The sequence below is a fragment of the Cydia splendana genome, chromosome 7 (assembly GCF_910591565.1).
Source record: "Cydia splendana chromosome 7, ilCydSple1.2, whole genome shotgun sequence".
In the NCBI taxonomy this organism is placed as follows: Eukaryota; Metazoa; Arthropoda; class Insecta; order Lepidoptera; family Tortricidae; genus Cydia; species Cydia splendana.
The window spans coordinates 3892480-3917869 of NC_085966.1; the positions used below are offsets into that span (position 1 = coordinate 3892480).

At 37.9% G+C, this 25390-nt stretch overlaps 1 protein-coding gene across 1 annotated transcript in view; it reads right to left on the reverse strand.

Moving 5' to 3' along the window:
• The window catches only part of LOC134791984 (bone morphogenetic protein 1), a 130244-nt gene that overhangs the window by 17618 nt on the left and 87236 nt on the right, over positions 1–25390 (reverse strand). The window contains exons 8-9 of the mRNA XM_063763081.1: positions 17574–17804; positions 10423–10563 (exon numbers count right to left, since the gene is read on the reverse strand). Of these exons, the coding sequence (XP_063619151.1) occupies positions 10423–10563; positions 17574–17804 (372 nt within the window). The remainder of the gene's footprint in view (positions 1–10422; positions 10564–17573; positions 17805–25390) is intronic.

Here is a 25390-nt window from a genome sequence, read left to right on the forward strand (position 1 = left end):
ATACGAATCGGGCCCAGAAGACGGAACTCGTTAGTGTATCGAGATGAAATATCGCTATAAAGACTATATACATACATAGGTACACCAATAGTTTTGAGTTTTTCATTGGTGTAACTCTATATTTGACACGCATACAGATGTATTGCATAATTATTTTCCATCGTATTTTCACGGAAACGTGTCTTGCTATTTCAGTCAGTCTCGGTACAAAAAGTACTGAGGTTGACTAAAGTAGAATGACAATTACGAACGTTTCCGAGAAAATACGATGGAAAACAATTATGTACTACATCTGTCAAAGGAAAATCTTCACAGAAATAAGACTTGCGCGACATTTATTCATTTTTTTAATATTCATTTTAATTGGCTTAATACCATCATTTATGGTATCGCGAAGTTGTTTATTTACTAAAAATGTGGCAAAATGGTAATGCCATTTGCAACAGGTCATCCGTACCGAATTTCCTCACGTAATGTTCATTGAGCAATGTGACGTCACTAACAAAAGCTGTGTCGCGCAGATTTATAGCTTTTCCAATTGTGTCCTTTGTGTCGGTCGCCTTTGTAACTTCACAAATAAAATGTACATAAAACTCTGTGAATTTACGAGTAAATATGCGGACTGATGCTTGTACAGGTAAAAAAACCGCTGAAATGTGTATTGTCTGAATAGAATAAGAATGTATTGGATTATACAGGTGATTTTTGGGGTTCCGTACCTAAAGGGTAAAAACGGGACCCTATTACTAAGACTCCACTGTCCGTCTGTCTGTCCGTCCGTCTGTCTGTTTCTTATGAACCGTGATAGCTAAACAGTTGAATTCACAGATTATGTATTTCTGTTGCCGCTATAACAACAAATACTAAAAAGTACGGAACCCTCGGTGGGCGAGTCGGACTCGCACTTGGCCGGTTTTTCAACTTTTCTGTTGTCTCCACGTCGGTTTTAAGGTACTGTTTGGATTTAGACTATCAGCATTACTTCCATGACATTGTCTACCCTTTGTCCCGTACAAACGCGAATCTTCTGAAGATATGTAGGTATCGGAGTTCCTTTTCTGTGGGCCCGATTCGGATTTTGAAATAGACATCTATTAGATATCTTTTAGACATCACCAAGATACGATAACGATATGTTTAAGATCTAACCTGTCAAATTTGACATTTGCGCGATTCTGGAGATACTCTTGAACGATTTCCACAGGATATGACTTAGAGATCCAATTCACATCTAATAGATATCTTACTCTATTTAACGTAAAAGTGACATTGGTTGCCCGAATTGCGCTGCAAAAGAGAACTAGTTGATATCTAAACTATAACGTATCTAGAATGGATACAGTACGTGTCGTCTCTTGTGAATATCTTGAAGTTCGAATACGGCAGTGTGACAAAAGGTCAGAAATATGCACAGAAAAATATGCGCTTTAAACGCCGAAGAAAAAGTTGTAATATATGAAATAAAATGCGTTTTTACAGGACAGCCAGTGGAATGCTCCTACTGTTGACTGCAGTGCTGCAGCAAATATAAAAAAATCGGGCAGCAACCATCGAGTTTGATGATTACGACAACAATGAAGTCAGCAATACCTAATGTCACGGTGCAATATAATTATCCATGCCGTAATCGGCAACGGCGACCAGTACCGTCTTTACCATAAGGGCACACGGGGCCCATGCCCAGTGCCCCCATCCTCAGGGGGCCCCGAAAGACAGACAATAACAGTATATTTGATTACCCATAATAAATAGAAGATCATAGTAGAAAAATGTTAGTTTAATTCGCTTTCTTTACTTTCCAAGAGGGCCCCAAATTCTTATGTGCCCAAGGGCCCCAGCATAGTTTAAGACGGCCCTGACGAAGACCCTAGCTAATTACGAGCGTGAGCTCTGATATGGCTGGCAAAGCCGAACTTACTTTTAAAAACTCTATCGCAGGTGGGGCAGTAATGTTTATCAGAATTGATGATGATGATGTCCTCCCAGACGTATCCGTCGACGGCGACACCCGGACAAATCAGTATCAGGTATTCTGTAAATTCTGACGTGCATGGGCTCGAACGTGACTTGCGAAACCGAGTTTTGTTTTAAACTTCCGGCCGCAAGACATGCAGTAAAGCTCGCCATTTGAGTCGTAAGTGTATGTGTAGGAGGGCTTGGGCCGAGATTTTCGAAGCTGGCGTTTAGCGTCAAGATCTTCGAGGCGTGCACTTTCGAAGTCGTTGAGACCAGTGTTGACCGCAGTTCGCCAGTCCGATCTCCGAGTTGCAAGCTCCTCCCACGACTCACACGATAAGCCGGTGGCCGACAGGTGGCGTTTCAGGACGTCCTTGTACCGCAGATATTGTCCACCGGCCTTGCGTTTACCCGAAGCTATCAGAATTATTGTAAGTATAATTAGGTATAGGAGGGTTTCGGCCAGGATTTACGTATCTGACGTTTCATTGCAGCCGACTGCATTGCGCACATGCACGTGCACGTCTACGTACACGTATCCAGCGTGCACAGGCCTTTATGAACAGCAATCCAATGATTTGCATAATGTGAAAATTTATACGATTTGAAAATTTCATCGAATGTTCAACAGAACAACACATTTATTCATTACGTATTCGTATCCACTAAAAGAAGTAGCAATACAATTAGTGCATTTAGAGTGAGTAGGGATTACGAGGGCGGTTGGGTTATGAATGGGGTGAGGAGGGATGGTAGGGGGGTGAGATGGTATTTTTAGACTAGAGTTATCACATTGTTACGTAAATACGATAATAATTCTCTTGAGAAATCAAGCTATTGTATATGATATTGTATGTAATATTGTGTCAATTCTAGCAATTGTCCCATCTCACTCAATAACCCCGACTACGGCGTGAGCTGGGATTTCCTACTATTTTGTGTTTATCGTTGAATCTATGAAATGAAACGACAGATTATCATTGAAAAACTAAAGTTCATACTACCGGAACACTTTTCAAGTAGGTATATAAATCAACGGGCCACATATCAAAATAAACTTTTATGCAGGTTTGAACTTCGGATTTGTCCCAACTCACCCCATTTTACGGTAGCTGTTTTATGTCGACGAGTATCATAGCGAGTCACTCGGCTATAATAATTAATAATTGCCAATAACAACTTCCTTCTAAAGGATTTCAGTAACTTTATTATTTTATGGCAATTAAAATACAAACAGTTATTAACTCGAAGAACCTTTTGATCTTTTGAAGAAAAAGACAGTAAAAAGACAAATAAATAACGAATTATCTTATGAACTAAATAATACTAAATTAAGACTAACAACCCTAAATATATCTAAAATAAAACAAGGAATATAGAAACTACTGAAAGAGGCCTCCCCGCGCTATCCCCGACGCAAAGGTGCCCATCAAACTCGCTGCGTTACCGCGTTGAATTGCGATGGCCAGAACGTTTTTAAAATCGTTTTAAAGGGGTCATCTTGCAAAAACACGAGATGTAACGAAAAGTGTTATGATGCGATTACATTAGGTACATAATAATAATTATGTAACTATTACCTATTACACAATAAATACCTATACTTTCAATGAAAACTATAGCGAACATGATCGGTCCAGTCGTTTTTGAGTAATTGAAAAGTTACCCCTAAAGGTACTAATAGACCCCGTTTGGCCTATTTTGACAGAATGGTAACTACGAAACCCTACACTGAGCATGGCCCGACATGCTCTTGGCCGATTATTATATTTTTATTATGTTGAATTACATAATAAAAATATAATAATCGTACAAGTAAAGGGAACGTTATAGAAAATAAAAATTAAAAAAATATGCTTTCGTTTCGCGTCATATTTTTTCTAAGCCGGCAGTTTTTGGAGGGTTGCCAAATTGCAAATTGTGGACGAGTCGAATGCGGTAGGTATAGTTAGTTACCCTCACAAGCAACTAGCAATTAGTTGGTAACAGTGATTGATCGGTCGTTGAAAATTGCCTTTTAGAATAGTTACCTACCTACCTACCTACTCAATTATTAGGTAACGTTGAAGTAGTTATTTTTTTTAACAAGGATGCAAAGTTGTTTAATCCCTCGTGCTAATTGACCCCCGAGCAAGCGATAGAATTTAAAAGTTGAATCTTGAGCGTTGCGAGAGTTTCAAAGTTACGAGAGAAACAAACGTTGCTACCGAGTGAAACACAATATTTAGGAATATTAAACTGAACGCTGACGAGTAAACACACTCACGCTAGACCGGGCCGGGGCCAGGCCGGAGCTTCCGAGGCTTTGTTTTCTGTGGAAAGCACCACGTGATCACCGATCAGTCGTCATAGAAAATGACATGTCGGACGCCTCGGCCCGGGCTCGGCCCGGTCTAGAATGAGTCATCCTTAAATAAAATATTAATTGAGGAGACCACGAAATCGAGCAACATATTAGGTATAATTTCCAGGCTCACGCTGGCACCAGGGTCTGCGTTAAGTGAATTCGCTTAGAGCATTTTCTTAGCCAAAACATTTAACCTCCCATAACCTGCCATTCGCAGAAAAAACCTTAGTACTAATATTACACATCGTAGTCCCAATGTTATAGCCAGCAATAACTTTTCACTCGGGCGGGCCAAGGCAATACCAGAACCGTTCCAAGCAAATATACCAGTATAACTAGACCCCGGCAACTCCATAACGAGTCTTCTTTGCCCTGTAAAGTTTAAAGGGGCAGGGATCGGTGGGGGCTCAAGGTAAGCTGGTTGTTTAAGCTCGTAAATTTTCCCTGGTCACTACAGTTTAGGTTACGTTTGTGGTGGCACGGAGTTTAGAGCTATTAATTTTAAGGCTTAAAATAGAAAGTTTAGTGGAGACGATGACCGCGGGTCGATGGGTGCTTGTCAATCGGATTGATAGTAAGGATTTGTGGATTATGCTAATCATAAATGATTTATTTGTATTTTGAAGCTAATCAGTCAGTAATCAGTCTAATTTTATGGCTGAAAGTTAAAGTCCAAATTTCTGTGATAAGAGCTATCTCCATAATAAGAGTCAGAGGTACGAGACGACGTATCAAAGCTTTTGAATGCGAAGACGGAGCAGGAATCCTCTACTGAACATTATACTGAAGAGTGAAGATCCCTCAAGAAATATATATATATCTATATTTTTTATGTAACTCCTACTGTCTCCTCCATATATTGATATATTTTTTTCATCTAAATAAATAATTTTCTTAGCTAATCAGTCTCAGAATCCTAATATAACGTAGATACGCAATAAAATAGTACTTTAGGCGTTAATTACAAATAAATACTCTACAAGTAGGTATATACATAGAAAAAATAAGATTCAGTTATATGTTTAATGATAATATTCGTGACTATTGACTCTGAGATCACTAATAAACAAGTAACATACTAGTATACCTATCTGTTAATTTTGAATCAAAATACAATTAATCGTAGGTACTACAAAATGCTAGTGTAATGTAATCAAATGTATTATAAATATGTAAACGCGTATTATAATTTAATCAGTAATCTAAGTAACACCAACATCTTACGGTAAAAACCACAAAAAAGCATTCGTAAACTTTGACTACCGTAAACTTCCTCAAAAATTCCCTTAGGTACCAATGGTACCATGCCAAAATATTGTCAGGGTTGAAAAAAAAACAAAAGTTACGTATCTACCAAACATGCGCCACTTACACCGTGCCAGTAACCCGGGGTTAATCGGTTAAACCTGTGGCCTATTTTATAAAGCTACAAGTTACAATTTACAAGCGGAAGTCTCTTTCTAACCCTATGTGTTAGAACGAGACTTCCGCTTGTAAATTGTAACTTGTAGCTTTATAAAATAGGCCACTGGAGTTACCCGTACAATTTGACTTTTGGTTAACGGTTTAACCGCTTAACCTCGGGTTAGTAGGATGGTGCAAGTAGCCCTAACTGTCTGTATCTTTATAAATTTTCAAATAATGATAATTTCTTAGGTCATTTCCAAGATTAGGAATCAACTATAGGAGGTGGAGTATCTCTGTTATTCCAAGCCAGACAATGTTTGCAGTGTATAAAATCAGTACGACAGCAATTTCCACAAAAGTGCCAAGATTAGATCGATATCTCACCCAAATCCATCGTCTAACCATTGTCCTCGTACTCAGATCGTGCTCGGGGCCACTCAACATGAAATTGAGTTGCTCAAGCCGTCGGCAAACTCTTGAGACCGCTCTTTTATGGATAACGAGTATATAACGGATATTGCATGGTTATTGTCTGTAATATCGCTAGATAATCTAGATTGCAACTGTGAATAATGGTTTGAGACTTGCGTTCATCTGTAGATACTCAGACTAATGTATTTTTGAAAAAATAAATCATACCTACTGTTTAAAAACATCTCGTAACATGAATATCATGAATGTGTGACGTTATGTTTTAACGAAAATCCACTTTTGAAAGTGATTACGTGTAAATTATATGAAAACCAGCCACAGGTACAATCGCCTGCGCTCGCGGTGTTCCAGATAAGAAAAAAACAACGGGTTGCACTCCGGGAGTGCCGGCAGAAGTGAAAGCTCAACGACATTGTAACTCAAAATATTCATAACAGGGCCATTAGTGCAAAATGTCTGCAGCACTATGTATAATTGACGTTAACGCCATCTAGCGTTGTATCTTCGCATTACTTGAAACCCCTAAGCACATCACTGTGAGTACTACTGGTACTACCGTTATATTAATACGAGTTTGAGGGAAACTCACTAGATGGCATTTAAATCAAAAAACAATGACATTGTCCGTCACACATAACATAAGTCACGCAAGCGCCCTGCGCCGCCTACATGAAACAGCAGGCTCAGGCATACATTTTCGCCGTGCGGTAGAAAGTGAGGAGAGACGCCTTACGCGTTACGCCTTACGCTGTCTCAAGTTTATCATTTTTTCTCCATCTCAAAAAGTGCACAGCGCCGCTAAAGAAGTTTTCACTTCAAAAAATTGCCTTGCACCTGACTACCTGCTACCTGCAAGGCGTTCAAACGAGAATCGCCCTAAGGGCGGAACAGCGCGAGCGCAGGCGATTGTACCTAGGTAAATTTACCTTTTATGTAATTGGACGTTATCGATGTATTTATTTATTCTTCTTAGGGTTCCGTACCTCAAAAAGAAAAAACGGGACCCTTATAGGATCACTCGTGCGTCTGTCGGACAGACGACCATTCCCAACTGAAACTACTGGCAATTGAAACTAATGGGTCTAAAATTAAAAAAAAAATACACAAAATAGTACTTTACCTATAGATGACAGGAAAACCTATTAGAAATGTGCAGTCAAGCGTGAGTCGGACTTAATGTACGGAACCCTTGAAACGCGAGTTCGACTCGCACTTGGCCGGTTTTTTAATATAGGTAAGTACTTACATACATATCTAAATTAAAATTTACTTTTCCGTATTACATGACTTTTCACACAACACACATATCACACAACTGTGTTCCAAGTTAACACATACAATTTGTTTTGTATCACTCACTAAATTGGCTTGTAACGAGGGTTGTTAAAACTTTAGAAATTTTGTTGAACCTTTAGAAACTTTGTTGAACCTTTAGAAACTTCAGAGACAACATGCACATTTCCTGTTTTATAACTTAATTCAACAAGCTACGCTTCTTTCACGAAATCTCTGTGTGTCTTACACAATTTGGAGAACAATTACAGTGATTTTGTGCTCAGAGATGCTCGAACCTAACAGGTTTAACAGTATATTAGATACTTAATGAAATTTGTTTTCTTGGAAGGAGCTTTAGAATCGGTGAACTGGTCTGATATTACTAGGTAAATTACTTAGAAGTGGATTCTAATTTAACAATTTGTTGTGGGTCTGAACTGGTTTTGATGCGACTTTGACGATCATGGCGCGCATCTCACGCACGACTTTCACTTCATTTCACCAGGGGTGCGAAGCTCCTGACTTCGGGCAAAATCGGCTCCGTTCGGCTCAGCATTGCTCCGAGCAATTATAAGGGTTGACACAACTTGGCGACCCTTTGCGCGTACAACCACAGATAAGATAATGGCTTGAATTTTGACAACCCTAAATAGCCGAAAGGGATAGTGCCATATATTAGAAAGGGACAGCATGATTCGACCCTGAACCGCTGTCAAACATCGGTTTTATAGGAAGTTTCCTTTCTGTACGGTAGTACTATTACTTATTCTGTGATTTCGTTTAAACCAATCAGCGTAAGCAATTTTCAAGGACGTATCAAAATAAGATCAAAACTATAACAAATTGTAATATCAGAATTTGGCTCCTAGCAACTTTATAATGAAGTAAGCAGCCTACCTACTTATGAAATTGCTCACGAGGACTTGAAATAATCTTAGACTAAATCAGCCTCTACTCTTAAGTATAATTTTTTTAATATTAGCCGTGGATTTTTATGAAACCGTGTTAAGATAGAAAAGATACAAACCATTTAAAGATCCAACGGTGGACGTTAAAAAAACCTAGCATCCTGAGCCTCTACCATCAGTTTTAACATTGACATAACGCTCACGTCTACGTAATTTACTTTCTGTACATCTCGCTTCCACTATTGCTCGCATATGCGAGTACGAGCGAGATGCATAGAAAGTAAGTTACGTAAACGTGAGCGTTATGTCAATGTCAAAACTGATGGTAGCCGTACTTGGCTATCGCAAGACATATAATATCCCAAGTTAAGTAGGTAGGTATGTTTGCAGATTTTTGTTATTAAATTGCACAACGGGACTTAATCGCGTAGTTTAGATTTTTGTTGTTTCCAAGTTGAGAGTAAATTTTATATGTATTTAAATTATTTTTTATTGACGTCGCGTAAATAAATTTACATGTATTTTTTCTTGACGTCGCGTCATTGTTGTCCACCCTATAAAACTGCCAAGCATAAATATTTATTTCTTTGAAATAAATTTAGAAAAAGCGAATACACTAAAAAAGTGGCGAATAATTCCGAAAAGGGACTCCTATTACAACGGAATACAAACTATATGGAATATTTTTAAATAATTTTCTGGATTACCCAATTTACGAATTTATCCAATTAATTAAAACGAACTCTTTCTAGTTTTTAAATTATAAACCGACATAATGCGCTATAAATTCAACAACAACAATAATAATAGTCATTCAACAATATAATTATACAACTGTATTTCGGCTTGCAAGTTGCAGGTTATCAAACTTGGAACTAAATAAAGAGAAAACTACACCAATGAATCGAAGACTGTCTGCGGCACTGACGTTTTGAGCTGCAGTTTAAAAAGATAAGTTCTGCGGCGGGCAGCAGTCCAACTCACGCGATCCATCTCTCCGTAATAGAGGGTTAACAGACGTACAGGCTAATGGATTGGGTAAATAAAGCATTTCCTGGGGCACTCGTTGGTAAACTTCTAAATTAGGTTTAAGTTTTGTTACTCAGTATAAACACGTCGAATTTTTATACTGTCGTAAGTCATACTAACATTAAGCTAATTTTACAGTCTAAGGGATGACTCACGCTAGACCGGGCCGGGGCTGGGCCGGAGCTTCCGGCGCTTCGTTTTCTATGGAAAGCACCACGTGATCACCGATCAGCCGTCATAATAAATGACATGTCGGATGCCTCGGCTCGGGCCCAGCCCGGTCTAGCGTGTTATTCTTAACTCACGTATTTTTAAGTCACTCGCGCGGGATATTTTGGAGAGATTGTACTTAATAGTTTGTCTTTAAATACTTAATCTTAAACAGATTGCTTACTATACTTAATTTCAAAAAACATAAGACTTTAGAAGATCACAGAATTAGAGATTCTAGAGCCGCACTACACTATGGTTTCATGCCAAGTGCTAAGTCAAGTATGGATATTAATATAGGGATATGTATGCGTTCATACTGCCAAGTTTGTCCAAAGTTAAGTGGAAATTCTTCTTCAATATTTTATTTAGAGCTGTGTTCGTGTGGACAAATGTTAATTATTGAATGACATCCTTGCCCTATAAAAAACCATTTTTACATCTGGCTATATTCCTGTCTCAAATGTTCTGTTATACCCATAACACAAATGTTCTATTTCAGAAAGTACTTAGTTAAATATCAGACATAAAAAGGAGCTTGTATGTGCCTCTGGACATTTATTATAACATACCTAAAACAAGCAAAGCCGAATGCCAACCTTTGTGTTAACATATTGCTCAAGTCCACCTGACGACCTGGTAAAGGTCGCGGGAGTCCGCTGGATGCGGGTGGCGCAAGACCGGTCATTGTGGCACTCTTTGGGGGAGGCCTATGTCCAGCAGTGAACGTCCTCTGGCTGATATGATGATGATGATGATGATTGCTCAAGTTACTTGATTTGTTTCAAAGTGTTTCCGACCGATACCGAATGTTTTTACCGATCGGTCGGATATTTGTATATGGAGAAACAAACTCACCAGTGATATTAAGGACTACTCGCTCGCCATGTGTAGCTACGATGCGCCACTCGCAGCGCTCCGGTGTGACCGGTGCTGTCTCCGAGCCCCAACCGGGTGAGCTGAACCATCCAGAGTTACCAAGGAGCGTGCGACCACATTCTGTTGAGAAATTGAATTGATAAATTCTAGGCTTAAATGCTCAAGTTTAAATGGAGTTGGGCAGGACATATGTTGACAGGCAGAGTGATGGCAGGTGGACCAAAATGTTGACAGATTGGTGGGCGCTTTCGGATGAAAGAAGCGCCTGGCGTCCGTTGGCGCGTTTGGTGGATGACGTTTGCAAAATCGCGGGGGACTTTTGGATGAGACTAGCCAGGACCGGGATAAGTGGCGTACACGAAGAGAGGCCTTTGCTCAGCAGTGGGCGACTGAAGGCTAAAATGATGATGATGATGAAATTTTATGCAAGTAACAATTCGGTAATAGATAAACGGCAAACATTTAAGTCTTAAATCAGGCAAAAAACTAATTAGGTATATTATAAAACATACAGTAAAAAGTTATCGTCATGCGACATCCTTGGGTAGCAAACTTGGGAAGCAATAGCAATTTTCATATTTCCGCTATTATATTATTACAATAAGTACCTACATATGTTTAATGTCATGTAGATCGTATTTTACTACATGTCTGCCAAACATTGTCTAATAAATAGTAGTGGAAGCTGATCATAGTGATCATATACATATTACATTATTAATAAAGTATAAATAATTTGTTTATTTGTAGGAGGCCTAATTACATATTAATAATCCCAACCTGTTTGTTATTGACTGGCGAATGAGACAAACTACGAGTCGTGTCAAGTTGAGATTTTAAAACCTGAGTAGTGCTTCAAATTGGAAATGCCATCATCGGAAATAAACACTTTATTTATTTTGATTTATTGGCGTTCGTTACGGCGGAAAAAGATTTCGAAATTGCAAAAGCTCAAGGCTTAAAGGATTAAATAAAATAAATGTTATAAAGTCACTGACAGGCTAAAAGCTCTCCAGTGCTTTTTCAAAGTTAGGTACTTATGAACTTGTGTCGTACTTTTTCGAAGCACTTAAGGTAAACGTACTAGTGCTCGACATGCTAATGCCCTATAGATGACACCTTGCTGTCACCTCTATTGACAATGACTTAAGTTTCAAGATCAATCAGATGATAGAGTCGAAAACTGCCGTCCTAGTCTAAAAGGCAGTTTTTCGACAAAAGCTAGTTTCGAGATAATCGCAAAAAACCAACCCAAACATCTTTCTTGAATTTCTACGAAACGGAAAAACTTTTTCCATTTTTTCTTTTTGTATGTGGTAGGTATATACATGTACTTATTTTAGACATTTATAGTATGTTTCTAAACAGCTCAGTTTTTTTTAATTTTATAAAAATCACTTTAGATTAGTATTAAGCTTAAAAATGTGTAGGTCGTACTAGTCAAGAAGGCGGTAAACATGCGTTATGCGGCGTTCTAACTTAGTTACGAAGTAGAAACTAGGTAAAAACGCCGTATATGTCACATGCTGCCTTTTTGCTTAGTAACAATGAATAATTCCAACTTGAAATCCTAAGTTAAAAGACCGTATAGCAGCTATTCGGCCTTTTTGGTTAGTATACTAGGAAAAATTAAGATTTTGTCCAGATTTTCGACTAGCGTGCTAGTGTAAAAAAACGTATACCACCAAAAACACCGACTATACGGTTTTATAGATTAGTATTTATGGAAGAAATGGGAATAAAAAATAGACACGTAGTTTAAATGTTTATTTATATACGAACAAAAAACGCCATACTACTAGGCTATTATTAAAAAAACGAGATCCAGCGATTACTTTTTGTATTATAATCTTAATTACCATACAAAATTAACACATAAATTGGGTTATTCCCACTAGTTACCATCAAGTTGTTACCAGTGGTAACTAATGGGATTTGTTTCCCAATAGTTACCACTGGTAAAAGGTGGGATTTTTTCCCCAGTAGTTACTACAATTTTGTTAGGGTTCAATAAAGCCTCTATTTTTATAGTATTCTACTTATACTGTTTTTATTACTATTTAACTATAACAACTTGATGGTAACTAGTGGGAATAACCCGATTTATATGTTAATTTTGTATGGTAATTAAGATTATAATCCAAAAAGTAATCGCTGGACCTCGTTTTTTTAATAAAAGCTTAGTAGTATAGTGTTTTTTGTTCATATAATAAAAGACATTTAAATTGTACTGTAAAAAAATGTTGGTGGTAACTACTAGGGAAAAAAATCCCACCATTTACTAGTGGTAACTACTGGAAAAAACCTTCCCAGTAATTACCACAAAACTGAGTTGGTGGTAGCTACTGGGAAGAAAGGTGGGAAATAAATTCCCAGTAGTTACCACTGGTAACAACTTGGTGGTAGATACCTAACTGGTGGGAATAACCCCATAATATGTACAAATTTTTAATGTGTACAGTCTTTCTGATTTTATTTGTATCATAGGCTAGATTTACTCGACTCTACTAATGACATTACATGTACTTCTAATGAGCATGAGCAACGAAACTTAAAAGAGTCCGCAATAAGCTCAGCCGAATTATTACTTCCCATAAAAACGGAGATTCGTACTCATTTTAAAACAACGTGTTGGATTGTAATAAATTGCACATACAATAACATAAGGTATATCTATACCAGTACCTAATTAGTTTATATTCCAACAAAACTAATGAAATAGAGGAAAAATAAGTTTTGTATGAAAAACTTATATTCGCTGTATTTTTTTTATTATGGTATCTGAAGCTACACATTAATTACAGGCATAGATATACCTTATCCTTTAGTGAGTACAAAGTTTTAGAGCAATCTACCTAATCGTTTTAAAATGAGAGCGTAACTACGTTTGTATGGAGATCCCAGCTTGCTGCTGACTTAAATCTTAGCAACCATCTATCTTTGTAGGTGACCAGTTTTCGCATACACGTAACTCACAATAATACATAATGTTTTACCGAATTCGTGGCATCTCTAATAGTTATTTTAGTTTGTTATCAATAGGCATCGAATCATCGAGAGTTTCATCGCACGGTAAGACGTTAGCGAGTTGTGTAGTCTACATTAGCAATAAAATTAAACTCGTATTAATTCCTGCACATACTCTGTCATTTATTTAATTCTAAAACGCATTTTAGCGGTTGTACCTAATTAAAAATCAGATTCAAATTTTAATAAAATTATTTTTCTATTAGATTACAAACTCATAGCTTTTACTCTTTTAACATACAACTATTACCTAATACACAAACATACCAACTTATTTTAAGATACATATTGTTTTTTTATAAAACCCACTTAGATATTTAATGGCCTAATATATATATAACTCTCAGTTGGTTTTTGGATGGACCCAGGTTCCATACAAAGATGCCCATGGTCCTTTGTCCTGGTTATCTAAATACTTAGGCGGAAAATGTTATTCTGTCCATAAGAATTCTCATTAAATTTCCCTTTAAAACATTTTTCAATAAGATTTAAACTCTTCGTAATGTCAAATACCTACTTGGCTTATAGGGAATTAAACCCGATACAATTAGCTCTAATATAAATTTGATTTTATTTAAATAAAAGCAGTCAAACCGTCGAATGAAAAAATAAAACTTAAACAACGTTTGCTGTAGAAAAGTACGTATGAACAATTTCATCATCACAAACTACGCTAGAAAGACGTATTTGCTGTCGAGCGTAAGTATTTGCGAGGCAATTTTAAAGTATATACCTTGATAAAAATGATAATACTCGAAGGTACTGATTGTAAACACTACATATTATTGATAACATATGATGGTAATGCAATAATAAAGTATTTTTCTTACTTTGGCGTTCGGTCAATATTTCGCGCGCAAAATGCCACCTCCGCTCGCATACCGGCAGCCACAAGCCTGCGCTTGCGGCTGACGGGTTTTACTTAGCATAAGGGTGTCTTTCGGCGCGCGGGGAGCATGACGAAGGTTGGAGCATATACTGCGTTATAGACTAGTTAGACGCACTTTCAACCATTATAAAAGTTTGTTTGCGTTTAATACGACGTCCATACAAAATAAGAAGAACGTATAACATTTATACGTTTCTAAAGACTATTATGGTGACGTAAAAAAGTTAAGTGATACTAGGCTTAAATGACGTATGAGACATTTAAACAAAAAAAAAATACTATACGATTTTTTAGACTAGTATCAGATCTAAAATTTTGCTAAAGATCCTAATCTTAAAGCGCGTATAGCGTCTTTTACGTACTTTTAGCCTAGTTTTTGGCTTATACGTTATTTTAGGCTAGACATGGTGGATAAGATTTTACGCAAACCAGAGCGTAAAAAAACGTATAACTGCATATACGTTGTTTTAGCCTGGCTTTGTCAAATAGTCGCTTTTTAGACTAGGAACGCTTAGAAAAATAGTGCAAATACGGTCTTTTTACGATATTTTTCTCGAAAAAGCCACTTATCGGAAAACGGGCCAAAGTGGTCGATGCATCTTGATCTCTACATTACGAATATCACAAAAAGTCAATTTTGGCAAAATGTCGAAAAACTGCCTTTTAGCTTAGGAGGGCAGAAAAGTGGTAAACCACTTTCTTGGCTGACTATACTGGGACCGCGTCGAGCACCATGCAGTATGTTTACCTTATATCTTTTAGTGGCACCGTTATTTTTTAGTTTTATATGTTTTACTTTATTTTTTATCAGTCAGTCCGACAGCCAATGTTGGTAAATGCGATATTTGTCCTCACTGGGTCAACGAATGTTATCGTTGTTTAGCCACCGGTACCAAAATACGCAAAGGCCCATTGTTGGGCGTCACTGCCACAGCCAATGTTGGTAAATGCGATATTTGTCATCATCGGGCCATCGGATGATATCGTTGATTAGCCAACGTTACCAAAATACACAAAGGCCCCTTGTTGGGCTTCAGTGCCACTGCCAATGTTGGTAAATGCGATATATGTCAACATTGGGCCAAAGAATATTATCGTTGTTTAGCCACCGGTACCATAATACACACAGGCCCATTGTTGGGCATCAGTACCACAGCCAATGTTGGTAAATGCGATATTTGTGCTCACTGGGCCAACGAATGTTATCGTTGTTTAGCCACCGGTACCAAAATACACACAGGCCCATTGTTGGGCATCAGTGCCACAGCCAATGTTGGTAAATGCGATATTTGTCCCCACCGGGCCAACAAATGTTATCGTTGTTTAACGAACGGTAGCAAAATACACAAAGGCCCATTGCTGGGCGTCACTGCCACAGCCAATGTTGGTAAATGCGATATTTGTCATCATTGGGCCATCGGATGATATCGTTGATTAGCCAACGTTACCAAAATACACAAAGGCCCATTGTTGGGCTTCAGTGCCACTGCCAATGTTGGTAAATGCGATATATGTCATCATTGGGCCAAAGAATATTATCGTTGTTTAGCCACCGGTACCAAAATACACAAAGACCCATTGTTGGGCGTCAGTCCCACAGCCAATGTTGGTAAATGCGATATTTGTCCTCACTGGGTCAACGAATGTTATCGTTGTTTAGCCACCGGTACCAAAATACGCAAAGGCCCATTGTTGGGCGTCACTGCCACAGCCAATGTTGGTAAATGCGATATTTGTCATCATCGGGCCATCGGATGATATCGTTGATTAGCCAACGTTACCAAAATACACAAAGGCCCATTGTTGGGCATCAGTGCCACAGCCAATGTTGGTAAATGCGATATTTGCCATCATTGGGCCATCGGATAGTATCGTTGATTAGCCAACGTTACCAAAACACACAAAGGCCTATTGTTGGGCATCAATGCTACAGCCAATGTTGGTAAATGTGATATTTGTCGTCACTGGGCCATCGGATGATATCGTTGATTAGCCAACGTTACCAAAATAAACAAAGGCCCGTTGTTGGGGATTTGTGCCACAGCTAATGTCGGTAAATGCGGTATTTGTCACCATTGGGCCAACGAACGTTATCGTTGTTTAGCGAACGGTAGCAAAATACACAAAGGCCCATTGTTGGGCATCACTGCCACTGCCAATGTTGGTAAATGCGATATATGTCATCATTGGGCCAACGAATATTATCGTTGTTTAGCCAACGGTACTAAAATACACAAAGGCCCATTGTTGGGCATCTATGCCACAGCCAATGTTGGTAAATGCGATGGTGGGCCAATAAAAATTTTAATGTTGGCTACGGAACGAAACCTCATCCCAACGTTTTCCTTACCGTTGGCACCGTGGGCCCCAACGAAAATGCTACTAGGGCAGTATGTTTACCTTATATCTTTTAGTGGCACCGTTATTTTTTAGTTTTATATGTTTTACTTTATTTTTTATGTTTTTATTATTTATGTTTTATGTTTACTCAATTACAATTCATTTTTAAAAAGTTGTTTTTTCTTTAACCATACAACATCTTAGCTTTCGTTCTTCATTAAATGCTCCTTTAAGGGCTTAAAATAGTAATCGTATTTTTTGTTAGCCGTAATTTTGAATGTAGAGACTGTTGAGAGGAGCCAAACAAAAGGAACGTTCTAATAATGAAATTCTGATAATTTACAGACTTATTCTACAAAATTCTACATGTTATAAAATAGCCAATAGTATCTACTGTAAATCCTCTTCCTTCCTTAGTGCTTTTGGCGCTTTTCCAGTTGAATTCTAAAAGAGTCCGCTTTTGGTTTTCTCACGAAGTTCCCTTAAGAATGTAGCCTACTAGCGGTGTTCTTAGGATATAATGAGATGTGTTCAACTTACTAGCATACTTGTACAGAAAATTCGTCCGGGCTATATCAGACACGGACAATCTGACTCGCTGCCCAATATCCGGCTTCTTCTGCCCATGGACGTCAAGCGGTAGAATCGTAGCCAAATAAAATTGTGTACCTACTAACCGACTTATAAAGATGTGTTCAACTTACTAGCACACTTGTACAGCAGATTAGTCTGGGCTATATCAGACACGGACAATCTGACTCGTTGCCCGATCTCCGGCCGTTTCTTTCCATGGACCTCCAGCGGTAGAAACGTGTCCAAATAACATTGTGTGCCTACTAACGGATTTATAAAGATATGTTCATGTTCAACTTACTAGCACACTTATATAGCAAATTCGTCTGGGCTATATCAGACACGGACAATCTGACTCGTTGCCCGATCTCCGGCCGTTTCTTTCCATGGACCTCCAGCGGCAGAATCGTGTCCAAGTATGTGCCTTTGCTGAAGGTATTCCTCGCGTAATGCATGATGGAATCGTAGTCGTACGTCTGTCCGAGGGAGTTCACTTCTTCTTCTGTTAGCTTATTGAAGTTGTATTCTTGTCCTGAAAAGAAAATGGAAATGAGAATAAATTGTACTGGGCGATTAAGGATGACTTACTCTAGACCGGGCCGGGGCCGGAGCTTCCGGCGCTCCGTTTTCTATGTAAAGCACCATGCACGTGATCACCGATCGGCCGTCATAGAAAATGACATGTCTGACGCCTCGGCCCAGGCAAGTCCCGGTCTAGCGTGAATCATCTTTTATTGTATAGCAAAGCGTTGAAAAGTTAAAAAATCAAATTTAAAGAAATTTAAGTCTTAAGACAATTGACAACCACTTTAGCCTAGTGGCCCGTAATCTGGAATTTTAATTCATTTATTTTGACATTTAACCAATGTCTTTACGACTCAGATCTCTAGTAGATCTATCTACTAGTACCTACTAGCAGCAGTGGCAGTAAACCAATTACTTAACTATGTAAGTTATACTGTAGGTAAGAAAAGGAAAAGTCTCCTGGTATCAAGATGAATGTTAAAGTTATGACGACGACCCTTTGAGATAGACAGCAGAAAACCTAAAGTTTAAAGATGTAAAAGTTTAGACAGTGAATGATCCAAATGAACCTTGGACCATTCTGCAAGCCACAAGGATATTTAAATCGCTGAATGCTAAATTTGTAAACAGAATTAATTCAGAAGCCGAATTGAGCAATTTGCCTATACGAACAGACGGCAAAGAGTTTTGAACTTAGATTTAGTCCGAAGCTGTTGCAAAGGCAAAATGAACTGTTAAACATGGAATGTTACCCTTGTTGCCTCACCAAGCATAAAAGCTGTAACAGTCATTGGAAAATCCATCTGATTCTGGACTTTATTGCATGAGAATACGGTAGATAATTGCATGCGTTTTCTAAAGGTTTACGGTTGGGGCTGTTACTTATGCGTAGTGGGGTAGAATGTTGTTCTAATACAATTTGTATCGAAATATGTTTAGGTATAGTTGAACAGAAGTAGAAGTAGAAGTGGTGGTGGCCGAGTAGAAGTAGTGGTGGCCGAGTAGAAGTAGTGGTGGCCGAGTAGAAGTAGTGGTGGCCGAGTAGAAGTAGTGGTGGCCGAGTGGATATGACGTCAGACTTTCAATCCGGAGGTCGCGGGTTCAAATCCTGTGGCTCGTACCAATGAGTTTTTTCGGAACTTATGTACGAAATATCATTTGATATTTACCACTATCTTTTCGGTGAAAGAAAACATCGTGAGGAAACCTGCATACATCTGCGAAGAAATTCAAAGGTGTATGTGAAGTCCCCAATCCGCATTGGGCTAGCAAGGGGACTAGAGATGGGTAGGGGTGAGTAAATACTGAGTATTTACTCGGTATTTACTCAAAGCACCCGATAAATACCCGTATTTACTCATTTAGGTGGGTAAAAACGATTGCTTATAAAATATTCAAAAAGTGAGATTTAAGAACCAAATTGTCTTTTATTGAAGAGTGCTAACGTGTATTAACAATATCTATAAAATAAAAAGCATATAGGACGCTTAATTTAGGAAAAAAGGTAATTATAAGTGAGAGGCAAATTGTGATAATGCATAGTTAACAATTTTGTTTTAAATAAGAAGGTATTTACTTTAAAAATATGGTACTTGAATTCTATCGATGTTCTAGATAACTGCATGTCGCGCAAAAGTGCGTGTTTACGCGGCACTTACGACCTTTTATTAAGGGTTTTTTAAAGAAAACTCAAAAATGGCTCAATCTATGATGTTCAAAATTGTGTTTTTTGTATTCTAATTATACGGCTAATCTCCCTATATGTTTATATATTTTTTCTGAACTTTGGTTCTAAAGTTATAGAGAGATAAACATTATTTTGGCCTTTCAAAACGGTTTTTTTTTCAAAATATTCAATTTATCCAAAAATGTTCTAAGAAACATTCCAGTTATTTTTAAAGACCCATCTAATGATGTGCAACACGTTGGTGGTTTCTGAAATTTTTTTTTGTGACAATTAGTTACATGTATGGAGTGCCCCTCTTAAAAATACATTTCTTACAATTTTGAGTACTTAATCCAGTAGCGGCTTACAATATACATCTATATTTCAAATTTATATGCCCCTTTCAGCACTCTAAATAGTTTATACCCACCAATTTGGGTATAAACGAGTAAATACGGGTATATTGAGTAAATACTGAGTATTTACTCGGTATTTACCCGCGAGTATTTACTCACTACCCATCTCTAAAGGGGACTATAGCCCAATCCCCCTCGCGCATGAGAGGAGGCTTGTGCCCAGCAGTGGGACGTTTATAGGCTGAAATTATTATTATATAGTTGAACAGAGATTTAAACGACAACTTCCAATAAGTGAATACCTACCTATACGTAATATCGTATAATAACTTACGCTAGCCAAATCATAGCCTTTAAGTTTATTTTGTGGGTTCAACCTCACACCACAACCAGATTCCAGAATGTAATGACAATTCTTCTTCAGACTAGCTAGGTTCATACAATCTAGGTACATATTTCTCACAAGAAATAAAATCACGCTTTTTATTCAAAATATTCGACGAAATTGCGGGTAAAACGGTGAAAATTGTAAATGCATGAACTGTAATAATACTTAACAAGTATTAAATAGATAAACTATTCAACATATACTACTTAATGGCTATTCTATTTTAAACGTATTAACTAGAACTTTGTGACGTTAAATACTATGTAGGTCTATACAATCTAGGTCCAAAGCTTAAGTCTAGCTCAAACAGTTAACCGAGTCAAGCGCGACCTAATTTAATTCCAAATTCCCATTCAACACGAAGTTATCAGCAAAACTCAAACGATTCAGCGCACCCAGGACATCCGAAGAACTTTAACAATGCTGATTTAGAAGTGCCCTGTTGCAAATCCAACTATAATCCGAAGTCACAAAGTTTAAATTCCTTAGGAACTGTAAATCTGCAACCTGAATAGTACTTTTAAAAGTGTACGCTGAGCATTCACTTTTGAATGAGTTCGGGGCAATTTGCAAAGATAGTTTAAATACCTAGTGGCCCAGTGGGCTTGTTAAATGGTATTTTAGTAATTCCTGGACAAAGTGAGGTGACCCAATTATTATGTTGTTAAGATAACGCTACCCTTGCCATTCCTGAATAGCGGGCATGTTGGTTATTTCATTTCGACCTGAAACTCACTAAAACGGTGTTTCGCTTTTGGGTTGTTTGTACCTGCAAGTATGCGGACAATTTTCATAAAGCTTGAATAAAATAAATAAATAAATAAATAAATATTAGGGGACATCTTACACAGATCAACCTAGCCCCAAACTAAGCAAAGCTTGTACTATGGGTGCTAGGCGACGATATACATACTTATATAGATAAATACATACTTATATACATAGAAAACACCCATGACTCAGGAACAAATATTAGTGTTCATCACACAAATAAATGCCCTTACTGGGATTCGAACCCAGGACCATCGGCTTCGCAGGCAGGGTCACTATCCACTAGGCCAGACCGGTCGTTCGAAAACGAGTAATAACGAGTTAATGTGTGTAATGTATATTTATATCTACCAATGTGCTGTCGAATACTTTATAAAATTGCAAAATTTCCAGCATGATAAAATTTCGGGAACTTCTCATATTTTTGTATGGGAATCTAAATTCTCCATTTTCATAATAAAAGTTTCCATTGTTTCCTGTTAATTTAAGTATCTTGAAATTTCCGTGAAATTTTTGGACATATTTGAAACTGTGTTTTTGTTTTCTTGGTTAAAAATCGTCAAAAGCGATACGTAGCTGGTATCTAACACTGCATTTTTTCTCTTTTTTACGTAACATACTCGTAGGTTGACTGTAGGTAATACTGCGCAAAAATAATTCCATGTAAATATGACTAATGTCATTAGTTCATTACCTTGTGTACAATGTTTACAACTTATTGACCTCCGAGACAGCCCGTAATAGATAACGACCGGGAAAATAACACGTTTCTGTATTTATTAATTAATCTATTAATAAATGTTTGTTTAGTTTATTTGCAAGTGAATTACCTACATGTTTCTAAAGCGTGTGAATTTTAGTTCAGCAATATGATCAATAATTAATTAATTATAATTTCCATAATTCTTGTAACAAGCATATGCATCCGTAGATCACGGCACAGATTTAGATCAATAAAAAAAATTCTTTGGCTTTGACGCCGGGCAACACCAAAGTTCGTATTTACCTAATTTATTTTAATTTTAGTTGTTTCTAATTTAGTTTCAAATAAAATGGAGATGATTATTATTAATTCTAATTCTCTAGTTGTAATCTCTAATTCACTATTTCAGCTAAAACTTGCTATATCAGTTCCTTTTATTCAACTCGAGAAAATGTTACGAAAACACCGATATTGTTATTACTACGATATTAAATACGATTATTGTTCATCATGCAGAAGCCAATCTTTAGTTCACACGAGTTTAATAATACGACAGTACTAGTTCTTACTAAACCAATCGGTGTAACTAGTCATAAAAGTCACAAGCGCCCACGCATGCAAGTTTATTAATTTTTGATGAATAGCGCCTAAATCGTGAATGGGCCGGAAGCCATCTTTCTTCCGAGCGCTGATTATGCGTTGGAAGCGGCGTGCTTGTTTCAATGTGCCCTGACAATGGCACTGTGCTCGCGGGCTCACTGTCACACCGTTTCGGCGTTTCAAATGGGAAGGGTCTTTTAACTGGGAGTCCAGACGAGACGAGACAATCAAACTAACAATTCGATCAAAAATGTAACTGTCGTCAATTTTAAGCTTCAACACGAACACAATTTAACTCCCAATTTTTTAACACACTTGCTCGTAGCGTGGAATTTATTGAATCGCTTTTAGGCTTATAAACCGAAATATTACGCACGCGTGCTCTTATATTATATTATAGCACTTGTTAGATAATTAATGATAATCCGACTGACTTAAGAAGGTAACTGATTTCTAATAATATGTATGGAGACGGACAGACCTTCTAAATTGGTCGAGTAGATTTTACAACAAGGACCGCAGGGCGCCGGCGCCCCGCCTACCGCCTGCCGGGGCCCGACAGGTCCGCCTCTATCGCTCTTGCATATTCGAGCGATAGAGAGGCACATAAAGAAACCCGGTAGGGCCTCTGTTTGTCACGAATCCAAAAACGGACAAAGACCGAACATGCGAGCGCAAGGTTCGCGCGGCGCTCTACGTTTGGCCTCGCTAATCTAATTACGTTGATCATCTCGGTGTGAGAGAATGAAAAGAAGATTTAAGCGTACGTTACGCAATCAGGTCAAGTGTACGAGTACCTATTCGTTTTAGACATGCGTGTTATCCAAGTAGGTGACGTTTGAATGACGACCGCGTTACTGTTTGCGATGTTACTGATGCGGACGGTGACTGTCAATTTCCTTGATTATATGAGTGACGGATCAAACGTTCTGATAGCTGGAGTAAAGGTGACAGTCCATTTCCAACGACAGCAGCACTACCATTCATTTTACTATGAAAATTGACAATAACACCGACGCGTTCGTACTAGTAGAGCAGCTGCGGTCAGAAATAGAATGTTACCCTTATTGTCAATTTCATTGGTAAAATGAGTGACAGATCAAACGTTCAGGGGCCCGTTTCTCAAAAGCTTACAAGCTTTTGAGAAACGGGCCCCTTGAAGTGAAGTGAGAAGTTACAACTTGTAATACAAGCGGATGTTACTTTTTGACAGATTTTGTTAGAAAGGGACTTCCACTTGTATTACAAGATACAAGCTTTTGAGAAACGGGCCCAAGATAGTTGATTGTTTATTTTATCAAGAAAATTTATTAATTTTCGTCACTGTCGCTGTCCAATTGACAGCGAAGATCGACTAATAAGTACATCAAGCATTATATCCAAGATTACAATGTTCAATCCTTCCGATCCGTCTTTAAGGTGACATTCGGATGCAAATAGCAGCTGCATTACTGTTGTAACATTTCTGCTGCGGCCTTGACGCGGGAGCTATACTGTCAATTTCCTTTATAAAATGACGAATGAATGTCATAATCGCGGCAGTAATGCAGCGGCCATCATCACATGTTTTTTTTAATAGCCTATGTTATGTCCCACTGCTGGGCAAAGGCCTCCCCTTTCTTCCGCCACTGATCACGGTTTGGTGCAAGCTCGCCAGTCGCTGCGAAAAGCGTCGAGGTCATTCCGCCATCTCTTTTTTGATCACCTGTTATTTCAAAGAAACAGACAGAAGCAACGGTGGCGTCAATGCCACAGAAGTAAAGTCGCAAAAGTAAGTGCACCTGCAGTTGGCATCGAAAAGTTACCTTTATACCTAGTGACTTTAATAGACTTAGCACATGTGACCTTGTTAAGAGTGTTTAGAGAGGAAATACGGATGCTAATGGTACTCTTAGTGGCCGCATTTGGATTTCCTCGCCTAATGGGTAATCCGTAAGGGTCCTTTAATCGTCCCGTTAGGGGTTAGGGTAACCCTTACTATAACAATGGTTTTTGTCTTGTCTGTCTGTCTTTTCCGAACCAATAATTAATATGTTACTTTTATATAACTATCTTTCTGGCTTTCCATCACATAAAGGTCCTTATGCTTCAAGTGCAATAAGGACGTTTTATTTTGAAATTTAAACAGAAATTCTGATAGACTGGAAAGCCACATTTTTATGCCCAAATAGAAAGGGGTAGAAAGTTCATTGACCTACAATATTTTACTCCGACAAGTTCTAACATTGACACAAACATTTTCGTAACTAACGATCGTTAAGCATCTAATTTGTTACGTAAATTAGCATTGTGACCCAAATAACATTGTTCTGAACTAACATTAATCCCATTCCCGAAGCTATATTATTGTTAATCAAAAATATTTACTTCGCTAACTCGAGGAGTTTACAAGTTATAATCGGAACTTTGTAATTTTATTTAATTTTGGAGAATTGGGAAGTCGGAGGCCTATTCGAGATGTCGAGATCGCAATTTGATTGAATTTGTCATCGATATGATACGAACTTGTGCGAACGAAAATGTACGATCAAATTGCACTGTGTGTCGTGACAACACCGTATAATATCGATAACAAATCAAGTTGCAATGTTGAAATTTCGAATAGGCCTTTGACCTGACTAAAACGAGTAATTAATTTTATTCGACGACTTTCAGTTGGCAACGAAATCGGTTGGTAATTGCTTAGCTTATATAATTAAACACCAAAGATATTGATGTTGAATATTGGCAAAGTTCAAAATCTAAAAGGGTGCCTTAATTTAGAAAAAACGTGGATATATTCTCAAATTGACGTCAACTAAATATAAATTTCTTACTTAGGTAATAAGTACTTTGTCTAAAAACTCATACACATGTTATACTCGCATGATGCTTAATGTTGTTTACAATTTTTTCGCGTCTTATTTTTCATGACTGTAAACCCCCGACTCACATGGCTATCAGTAGTAAATAGTGACCTCGAAGCTCTAGAATTACACCCAATGACGACCCAGAACAGAAATGGCTGGCGAAAAGCGATTAGGAGAGCCGACCCCAATTGAACATGGGATAAGGCCGGAGAAAGAAGAGAAGATTTTTCATGACTGTATTAGTGAACGGATAGATCTTC